The 11,558-nt window shown below is 34.5% G+C and overlaps 1 protein-coding gene and 1 non-coding gene across 2 annotated transcripts; one reads left to right on the forward strand and one right to left on the reverse strand.

Moving 5' to 3' along the window:
- The first annotated feature begins 1,621 nt into the window (after positions 1 to 1,621).
- On the forward strand, positions 1,622 to 5,398 carry LOC133689254 (uncharacterized). Its single transcript, XM_062109056.1, has 2 exons — positions 1,622 to 1,793; positions 1,885 to 5,398. The coding sequence occupies exon 2, from the start codon at positions 4,354 to 4,356 to the stop codon at positions 5,191 to 5,193; it is 840 nt and encodes a 279-aa protein (XP_061965040.1). The 5' UTR covers positions 1,622 to 1,793; positions 1,885 to 4,353; the 3' UTR covers positions 5,194 to 5,398.
- Positions 5,399 to 11,394: 5,996 nt separating this feature from the next.
- TRNAG-UCC (transfer RNA glycine (anticodon UCC)) lies at positions 11,395 to 11,466 on the reverse strand. The gene has a single exon. It is a non-coding gene; the product is annotated as a tRNA-Gly (tRNA).
- Between the last annotated feature and the right edge of the window lie 92 nt (positions 11,467 to 11,558).

Here is an 11,558-nt window from a genome sequence, read left to right on the forward strand (position 1 = left end):
ACGGAAAAATCATGTTAATACCTATTGATTTATTTTTATCATTATTTTTTTTATCAAAATAATATTATTTTTACTTTTTTTATAATAAAAAAATTGATTGACTCTAGTAAACCCGGTCATTCAACCCAACCTGGGACATGATGGGGGTTGACTCTAGGGACAGGTTTTAAATGCATGATAAAAAAAAATAAGCACCAAATATGATAAGAAAATTTAATGAAATTAAACAATAAAGGATGAAATTGCAAAAAAAAATAATAATAATCAAGAAGAGAACTCAAAATAAAAGGAATTGCAATAATAAAAATGATGATCAAATTAAAAAAAAAAACAATCAAATGATTAGGGATTAAATTGAAAAATAAAATTCAATAAAAAATATTAAAAGCAAAATAAATAGGAATCAAAATAATGAGGATCAAATTTGATAAAAAAACATAAAAAATAAAATGCCGAATAATAAAATTGAAAAATAAATAAATCAAATTTGATACAATTAAATGATTGAGAATCACTTCATAACTTTGCAAGGTCAGGACACCTTTTGAGATGGAGAGAAAAGAAGGGGGAGGAAAAAAATTATCGTCAGAATTCCTTTGTTCTATAGAGGCCAACACCACTATGTATAGTATGGCACAATGCTTCAAACACCGTCGTAGAAGGCTACTAATGGCCACCAGGAGGCATCACATGCGACACCTATTTTTTTTTTTAATTATAGAAAGGTCAGAACACCTTTGACTCCACAAGATAATTCCAAGAAAATTAAGGTTAAAAAACCTAAAATACCCCCTAACCTTAGGTAAAAAAAATTGCCACAAGGATTAAATAGTAATTAAACTATATAAAAAATGTGAAAATATGAAAATGCCTACAGATAGTAGTTGTGTTGTTTTTTTTTTCAAGGGCATGATAGTAATTATATAGTGCAATAAATATGTGAAAATACATTTTTACTCCAAAGTTTATGTTTATTTATTTGTTTTTTTTTATCATTGAAGAACTCATTAGTTGTTTTGCTATGGAACACCAATTAGTTTTAGTTTTATTTGTAATATCCAATGAAAGCATTTGGAGAAAAGATCTAATGATTAAATAATGAATAATAGTTATTAGAAAATCCATTTTAAATCTTGTTTTGGTAGTGTGTGTATATATATATATATATATATATATATATTGGGAAATACGTGAACCCGATAAGTAAATGTTCCACATGTATATATAAGCTGTTGGAAAAAATATAATTGGAGAAATTTAGAATCTATATATGACTTTGAAATGATTTTATTGCTAGTATAAATAGAATGTGCAGTGGTGCATTTAGTATTGATGGTGTGTAGTGCCAGCAATAAATCTTCAAGAATAGTTTTTTTTTTTTTTTTTGTGGTGGATTATGTGAAAATATTGTCTTCTGGGGTAGTTCTATATAATAAATTTAACAGTTTTCTGTAAAATTAAATATTTTAATTTATATATTTTTTAAATTGTATTTTTAATTATTTATTTACATTCTTGATTTATGTAATTAAAAATTTATGTAAGCTTTTTAATTTACAAATGAAATTTTTTATTTGAAAAAATAAATTAAAAAAGTTTATATATCTAATTTTTTATTTAAAAAATATATAAACCACAACGAGACACGGATCAAAACTAAACCCACAACGATGGCCTGATCACGTCAAACAACACCAAAAGGCCCGGTAAAAGCCAGCATTACGCTTGATGGAGCCGGAAACCCTACCATTATCGACCAACATTACTGCAATGGAGCACGTTGCGCAGAGCAGGTAAACTGATTATCATTCTGAATTTTACTGCTCTATTGAAGTTCTAAGAGAATACAATGCTAATGCTAATTGCAAAACTAATGATCCACAGCCAGACTGACATTCACTGGTGCCCGAGGAACATCTTCAGTTGTGCAAGCAATGACGTTGGACTGTGCAGCAATAGGTTGCAAAAACACCAGATTGGATCAAGAAGATATTGCCTCATCGGTGGCTGGAAAGCAGACTACTGCATTTTGCAGCAATTCTCATGAAACATCTGTCACTACAGCACCTTCTGTACCTTGTCTCTCAAAGTGAGAAATTGCCTAGGATTTTTTAGCACATTAATTGCCATTTAGTTAAATCCTTAGTTACATTTGGAAAAGGTGATTAATTCAATTTTATTGAACAAATAATTAACCTTGTACTCCATTTTTTTAAGATGTTTCTGCACTTAAAGAAACTGTTTCACCAATCCAATATAGTCTTATTCCCTAAAAGCTGCTAGTGTTTCTAACTATTGTTCGTCGAAGCATGGATTTCGAACCCCGAAATTCTAAATGCAGAGTGAAATGGGAGCACTCTGTAATCTAAACTATAGGATTCCTGCAAATTGTAATTTACAAGATTTATCCATAATATGCATTGCAATTTGCTAATTGCTAGTGTTTATGCAAATATCAGACCCACTGTCTCAGTTGCTAGTGCTAATTGCTAGCACTAAGTTTCATGTGCCAATTAAATTTCAATCAATTAGGAATTAGGCACTCAAATATATCAGTACAAACTCATTCTTAGAAGTATAAATTAGACCCCTTCGCTAGCCGGACTCATTCAGAACCTGACAAAACAAAAACCTGACCTCACAAAGCTCGGTTCATGATCAGCACTACTATCAGGAAAGAATAGACTGTAGGTGAACTTGTATTTCATTTTATACTTTCCATTGGTTTGAACCATGTTGAGGACTCTCACTCTATAAAACTATGGTCTACGAATCATTCTGAAAGCATATGTATGTACCCAGTAGTCATTAAGTTTATTCGACCGAAAATAGTCACTTAGACTCACAAAATTCCTATACGAAACTCACAACCTGACATTTCATAACTTTCAGAGTCCGAGTTCGTGTGGGCATTTTTGAAGTAGATTGCATAGTTAACATCTTTTGATTTAGTTCTTAGTTTAGTCCTTATCAGAATCCAACTAGATTTCCTTCCTTGTATGCAACCCTATTCAGATTTATCTCAGTAGGTCTGAACTTGCTCAAATTTAGTGAATGCAGAAGGTTGGTAGTATCTAGTAACTCTATGCAGAGATAAGCATGAAAATAAATTATGATTTTGTTTAATACCCTAGATGGTAATTATGCTTTGTTAATATCTGAAAACTTAAATGTCCAGATAAGATTGTTTACTACACAGATTCCTGTCCTTATTAGCCAACTTGCCATAACAAATCCACTGTGGGGTTGAACAGGACTGGAGTCTTGGTTGACCATACACAAGTAGTTTAAGCAAAGATAGGGCTTCTGCATGCAAATGCAGGAAGTGATAGACATCTGCAACTCTTAGAGGCTGAGCACAACTTGGACAGCAATATTTTTTTAACCTTTCTTCAGATATAATGATGAAAGAACAGTTTTATTTGCTTAATTATGCCACATGGTGAATTTGACTTGACTGGAAACTGAAATTGCCTAGAATCCAATGCACTCCTTACCAGTTTAGATAATGCCAATGTGCACAAAAAATAAAAGTAACGAAAGTGAGATAAATTAAGTTGTAATTGGACTAAATTTTTTTCTAAATTTGCTGTTACCGGCCAAAAAATTAATCAACCTTGGTAAATTTCATGGACATAATTAGATTTGGTTAGCTAATATGTTTTATGCCATGCCTTGCATACTGTCTTAGTCTCATTTCTCAGACTGGAGCAATAGTTTCAGAATCCAAGGTAAACAAAATTTAGATGACAAAAACTATAATTCCAAGTATATCTAGCCAAAATGGTCAGGATAAGTTTGATGTTCAAAAATGCAAATTCTTGTCATGAATCATACCAGAAACCAGGTGCAAATTAATGTCCAGTTTAGGCTAATGATGACATTAAAATGGGAGGAGGCAAACAAGGCAAGTCCACAACAGAACCAGTAGTGTCACTTGTCACTTTCTTAATTCTTTAACGCAGTGGAAGTTACAGAAAACCTACTCTCAGTAGCCAACACCCGTTGTCATCAGAATTTAACCAAGAAGAGATTAGTAAATGGAGGGTGTATGATGATTAAGGGAAAGAGTAATAATAGAGCGTGTAGCTTACGTTCTTCCACATGTGGCATAAAGTCTCAGGCAGCCTTATTATAGATTTTCGGGAATTCTATGGAGGATTTTCTTTCGCACCTATATTTTCGATGGACCTGCTCAATTCAGCTGATTCTTATTGACATTTCTGCGCCTGAACTTAATAGGTTACGCAATTTGGAGAAAAAAAATTAGGCTATATTAAGGCTGCTTTCTTAGTGAATTCAGACCATCATTTCTATTCATTATTCCACACACACACACACTATACTACCATAATGGCCTTTATCACAGTTGACCAGTTACATGCTTATCATGCCATTGATCGAGAGGTCTTTTCTCGATTGGTGATAAATCTTAAGCGAAACCCTGCTGAATCTCTGCTGGTCATAGCTGTGTGGCTATGGCTGGAAGACAAGCGTTATCCTAATGTCATAGCAAAAATGACGGGCCTAGCGGATACTGTGTTGAACATCGTGGCCAATGAAGCTGCTCTATGCTTGAATTTTCTAGAATCCACCAACCTTCCGATCATACCTAATGGTGGTGGCCTCCCCTTTACTTCTATAGTCGTTGGAAAGGACATTTCGTTGGAAATGTTCCTTCAGAATAAATTTACTGCGATAAGCAGAATAAAGAATTTTCTTAACACAGTTTGTGCTCGTATATTCACTGATATTTTGCAGTGTGTTTTAACAGGCACATCACAATTGATTGGAAACCAACCTCTTGTTGTTCCTGGTTTTCCTCATCCAGTATTTGGTGATGTCACTATACTGGCAAGGTCCATTGACAATGATTTTCCTGCAGGAGGACTCTGGGGTTGGGACCCTGCTCTTACTGTTCCCGAGAATGACAGGACAATGTTTCTTACTTTCTCAAGGGGTTTTCCTGTGACGAATGAGGAAGTGACAGAACTTTTTACAAGTATCTGTGGTGATTGTGTTGTTAATGTTCAAATGCAAGAAAATGCTCAATCTAATGAACAACCTTTGTATGCAAAAATGATTATGCGCACTGTCACAGCTGTTGATCAGGTCCTGTGTGGGAGACGTGTAGCAAAGTTTCGGATCAACGGCAAGCACATATGGGCTCGGAAGTATGAACGCAGGGAGTAGTTGGCGTGAGGGAGCCTAATTCTATGATTGCATAGGATTGTGGTTCGCCCTTTGTTGTTGCAGAATAAAATCAACGTTTGGCCACAGATTTGTTTTCTATTGTGATATTGGTTCTCTCCTAATTTGGTTTGTTCAACTTTTCTCCTAAAACTTTTTCCATTTGTGTGTTATTGGCATGCATTAAGAATTATATCGGTTGCCATTACTTAGTGTCGCAATTAATTAATCATAGCTTATTTCAGTAAGAAAAGCTTGTGCTTGAGGAAATGAACTGATTTTCTCTTTCAAGTCCATGTTGATTCCTTTTCTGAAAGTATCTTACCATCAGATAAATACAATTGTGACATTTAGCTGTAAATTGTTGTTCAATGCAATGGCTAATCAATTGACTTGGGACAATTATGATTGTTAGGCAGTAATAGTACTCGTTGAAAATAGTGGCTAATCATCGATTCACCAACAACTATGATAGTTAACCATTACTCTGTCTTTGAGAATAGCGGTTAATAAACAAACAAGAAAATCATGATACTTATCCATTAACACCAGATGAAAACAGCAGTTAAGACAATTTTGATTGTTAGCTATTGATTAGTTGTTGAAAAAAAGTAGTTAGTCTGCGGTTGGTAAAACCATTAGCATCCATTTTTTGCCAATTTTGTGCAATAAGTACATTTGATGATTGATAATTTCGGCCTACAAGTTCCATCCAGTCCTTGAATCATTTGGTGAAACATATCAGTTCTCCAAATAATTTCACTCATTTCAGCACGAGTTCCTGTCCATATTTTAGAAATGATGAGAAGCCAAATGTAGGAAGAGAATTTCTGAGCACCAGGTTTCCTTTCTTTCTTGTTAGCTGTTCATTTTTACATTTGTAGTTATCCTATTGAATATCGGTAAGAGCAGTTCGCATTCTGGTACTGATTTGGACTGTACTTGCTGAAAAGAATTCATTTCCAGTAGATTATTTGAAAGACAACTAGCTGAAAATGTTATTTTAGTTATGCCATTTATCAAAGAAAGGTTAGTCCTTGGCAAATTGATAGTTTGCATGTGTCAAATATATGTGATTGTGTGCATTGAATAAAGAGACTTGTTCAGTTGCCATTGCCTGCTCCAATGCTCTCCTGAACCTGTTGTTTTTCAGTGCTTAGTCCAAAGGTAGTCACGTCCTGGTCCTATTCATTTTCTATTCAGTCATTTTTCCTATTCTGGTTACCACCTCTTTCTCATCTCTTACCTGAGACCAATATGCATATGGGACACTTCTATGATGCTCTCAGGACTTGCCGCACTTTTAGCTGCTGAACTATCAGGTCTAGTTAGGCTTGTTCTGTCTTTTTTCTCTCTCATGCAATGAAATGATTGGCTTCTTGTCTTAGTTTCTTGATCATAATTTTTACTTATGTATAAAAATAAGGACTTGTTATTTTGTTCAGAATCAATATTGATTGCCAATCGATAAATTGATCTAAGTATGTGTCAACATGGATAAAGTACAAGCCAATTTTGTGGTTTCAGAAATGAATATCCATTTGTTAGTATTGAAATATTCAGTTTCACACTCATGACAACCCTATGCTATTGCTGATATCAGTTATCTGGACAGAAAGACAGACATTGTGTCATCCAGTATTGTCTGTTTCCTATGATGAATTCATACTGGCTATGTATTTGGTTAATGACAAGAACATGTTTTTATAGAACATAAAATTTGATCAACGTGCATTCTAGAAAATGGACCCTGTTTCGATGCGTGTCTCTGGAATCTGGCTCGGAAAAAAATATCTACAGAAGTTTCTTGATAATTCTTCTTCCTGAACTGATAAGACCTGGGTAAAATAAATAAGGTCGAAACTAGAAGTAGTTTAGTTTATTATTCCCCTGGTAAGTTTTTTGTTTGTTCTTCATGTTGAATGAGCTTTTGTCTACATAAATTTCAATTTTTCAAAAGAATGCAGATGAGAAGATGAGGACTGATTGCATTTCTTGGGTCTTTAGTATCAAATTACTTCTGGCCGCTCACAACTTTCCAAATGCATGCAAAAAGAGAAATGTCTATTGTCCAATAATCTGAATCTCTCCTCAAACATCATTGTTTACAACTAGAAAACGATACTACGTTGACGGACACTTCAAGTATTAATAGAATCAAGTCACAACTTATGTATATCTAAGAAAAGATAAATAAGGTCTTGGGCTCTATTCTATAGCCACACCATTGGCTATTCCTCTCTTCCTAATCTGCATCTTTCTCCATGAAGCAACTCTAAAACAAGCTTCTGTAGACCTCAACGTGAAGGAGACATCCTTCCCGTGCCCTTTGTTTGATGCTGATAGCTGTAATAGTACTCTGATATGTATGGGCTCAGTAAGTTTTGGCGACAGGCACTTATAACTTACACGGAACCACTATCAGGCAATTCTAAGTTGACGCAACCTGTGCCTGCTGACCAGATTGGCAGGGTTGTATTCCATCAGCCTGTGATTTTCACCTTTTCAAATCTGTCTCTGGAGATGGAATGCATTTATTATGGCACAGAATAATAGTCCTCCTCCTCCCAATAGCAAAGGCTCATATCTTGGAATTCTGGATAAGTCAACAGAAGGTGAATCTCTATTATAACTGATGAATAAATTAGGTTCTCGATCATGTGTTGATGTTGTGCATCTGCATAGTTTAGTCCATGACAAAACTAAATGTATCAGGTGGCAAACTCATGTAGCTCAATCCAACTAATTTGACATTGAGATTTGGTGTAGTTGAATTGTTATCTACTAGCTGCAGTTGATTGATCCTAATCAAGAACTTAATTCATACTTAATTCATAAGAATATTCTCACTCTTCGAAATAGATAGATGGTGTCACTCGACAAATAGCTGTGGAACTTGACACTTGCCTGAATGAGTTTGATCCAGAAGGAAAACATATGGGCATTGGTGCAATAAGCATAACAAATCCAGTTGCAGCAAGAGTATCAACAACACAGGAATTTACCTTACAAGTGGAAGAGATATCACAGTTTAAATTAATGATGATAGCTCGGAAAAGAAGCTCCAAATTATTGTTGCATATGCAGGGAATCCACTAATGATCCTGAATCAGTCTATTGACATGTCAACATGGGCTCTGAATTCTGTTTGTATAGGCTTCACATCCGCTACAGGGCCTTTCTTGGAGTCTCATGAGGTTCTGAATTGCACTTTCTGATCAACACCATTGCCAGAATTCAAGAAAGCTCTTGAGAAAGAAGATGGAAAAAGGATCATCTTGATTATTGTCGCGGCAGATTGGCGGTACTGATACTATTCACTTTACCGCCTGCTTTACAGGATTTTAAGGAAGAGAAAAGAGGAGTAAAAGGAGAGCTGGTATTGAAAGCCGGTCAATGAGAGCAGCAAACGCACCTAAAATGCATGCATGTAGACAACTCTCAAAGGCTACTTGCAAATTCTGCAGAGAAATCGTGTTAGGAACTGGTGTATTTGGAAGTGTTTACAAAGGTGTCGTTTCTTCATATCCTCCTATGATCTTAGCAGTAAAAAATATCTCAGAAACTTCAAGACAAGGTCAGCTTTACTTGTTTATTGCTTTAAAAATTTCCAAATGATTCTGTAATCAGAAACAACAGTCAATTCCAAGTGCATTATAATGAGTAGGTGAAAAGGCGTATTTGGCAGAATTATGGGCATATGCGGCACAAGAACATAGTGCAACTCCAAGGCTGATGCCACGAGCGCCAGCAACTTCTTTTAGTTTAGGAACACAAACCCAATGGAAGCCTTGATTGCTGCATCAGCAAGCGCTTTCTTGACTGGAACACTAGGTACAAATATTAACAGGCCTGGCATCAGCATTACTTTAGCTCCATGAGCAGCAAGGTCATCCTATCGCTCACTGAGATGTCAAGCCAAATAATGTAATGTTAGATTCTGATTTTCTCATTATGGAAATTTCAGCCTTGCAAGATTGCTATGAAGCGATTCTGCAGTTACAACAGTGCTTCCTGAAGTAGCCTACACAGAAAAAGCTACCTCAGAATCCGATGTCTACAGTCTTGGTATGGTTGTAATAGAAGTTGTGACAGGACAACGGTTCTAGGGTATTTTCGAAGAAAATAGTTTACTAAATTATGCATGTAGTTTGCAAGGAAGAAATGCATTGCTTGAAGGCGTCCACAGAATGCTAGAAGGAAAATATGATGAGCAACAAGTGAAGAAGGCATTACTTGTTGGCCTGGCATGCTTGCATCCTGACACTAAGGGTCGTCCAACTATAAGAAAAGTAGAGCAAATTTTGTTGAAACCCAATGAGCCTCTAATGAAGGTGTCTGAATCGCGGCCAACTGCAATTTTTGTGCCATTATATTCCTCTGCGTCGACCGCAAGGTCTACAGCTGTTTTGGGTCTAAAAGTGACAATGCCTTGTTGCAGTCAGCCCCTGAAGAGGGTGCTTCATAAGATTATTACCCACCATGAAGATTGTGACATATAGAATTGGGTTCTTGGGGGTGTTAAAGACAGAATTTTACTCCATTCTTGAAATTTCTTATTTTTCATCTTCATTTTGTGCATGCTTGTAGTTTTTAATTTGGTCATGCATCTCTTTTGTACATGCATATATAAGTGTGAAAAAAAGAAATGCAGGAGAGGGCAGGATGCTCCATAAGTTTATGTTTGTTTAGAGTTGACCTTACCCAACACATACCATGATAATGATGAGTTAGATGAGTTGTCATGAATCAATTAAGATATATTTTTAAAAATTTTTTAAATAAAATAATATTATTTTTAAAAAATCAAATTGATTTTTAATTGAGTTGACAAGGTAATAAGTTGACCTGTTGGGTCATATGGGTTTGACCGGGAATTTTTATTGTAAATGAACAATAAAAGAGATTTTATTGTGATCTAAATAATAAAAGAGGAGATTAATTTCTTTCAAATAAAATTAAGAAAATAATGTGCTGTAATATATTGACAGAAGGTAAAAGAAATTCGCATGAGAGAATGATAAAAGTACGTATATTAAGATAAAAAGAGGAGGGTGTTTGTAGGGTGGAGCCCAGGGGAGGCTGGCAGGGCCCGACCCCTGAAAAGGAAAGATCTTGGTTTTTCTTGAACAATTTAATATTTTAGGGACAAAACTTGTAGAATTTAAGTTTTATCCCCTCTCAAAATAATATTCATAATCTTGACTCTTCTAAAAAGATTTCGAGTGTGTTTGGCAGTGTGATTGCGGTTGCTTTTTAAATAGCTTTTCGTGTCAAAATACATGCCAATAATGTTCTTTTATTTTTTAAAAATTATTTTTGACATCAGTACATCAAAATGATTTGAATACACTAAAAACATATTAATTTGAAGTTAATTAAAAAATAAAAAAAATTTAAATTTTATCAAAAACGCTTTTGAAACGCAGAAACAAACAGGCTCTTCATGGCTCCAAGTGTATTTTATCATATTTTTGAAACTTGGTCCGGTCTGACGGGTTCATCTAGAAAGGGTTAAAAAAAGAAAGAGAAAGTAAAAATTCGGTAAATCCGATGTGGCCCGGTGACCCTGTCAAAAACTCGATTGCAAGTTGTTAACTTTTTTTTAATTAAAACGACATCTTTTTGATTTTTTTAAAAAAGAATTAACCTGGCGACCCGATGACCCGATCAAAACCTTGAACTCGGGATTTGGATTGAACCAGGTCTGAAAACTAATGTATTTTATATTGAATTGATTAAATCAAGAATCATATAATTTACTGTTTTTAAAAATAATTGTTTTTCATGGTTTTGCCTATGAATTTTGTTGTTAAAAGTATTTTTTCATGGTTTTGCTGTTAGTTTTTTTAAAAAAATATATCTTTTGTTTGTAACGTATTTTACACGTGATTTGATATGTTCATAGAGTTGATGGTAATTTTCAGTATAATATTTAATCATGTATATAGTTGATTTAGTAAATTTGAAAGAAAAAAATTACAAAAATGATAAATTAAAAACATAATTATTTTGTAAAGATAAAATTAAATTAATTAGAATATAAAGATGGGTTAAAAATTCATTTTTAGAGAACAAAATGAAAAGTTGAAAATTTTAAAGTTAATGGATTGATTCCCCCTAAGATTGAAAGTAAAAACTTGCAAGACTTTAGAGGCCGAAATGTATTATTGAGAATTTTAAAGGGGTCTAAAGGAAAAAAAATGCGTTTGCCGGGAGTCGAACCCGGGTCTATTGCTTGGAAGGCAATTATCCTGACCGTTGGACTACAAACGCTTTCCGATATTGAGGCTACTACAATATATATTAAGAGGTAATATTTCGACAACAAGAGGTCCGCAAAGAAACAAACAGCGAGACCGGCAGAA

This window comes from Populus nigra, chromosome 3 (assembly GCF_951802175.1).
Source record: "Populus nigra chromosome 3, ddPopNigr1.1, whole genome shotgun sequence".
Taxonomy (NCBI): Eukaryota; Viridiplantae; Streptophyta; class Magnoliopsida; order Malpighiales; family Salicaceae; genus Populus; species Populus nigra.

What these genes read in the sequence shown, in the direction of transcription:
- LOC133689254 (XM_062109056.1), top strand. Translation starts at nt 4,354, where the DNA reads ATGGCCTTTATCACAGTTGACCAGTTACATGCTTATCATGCCATTGAT.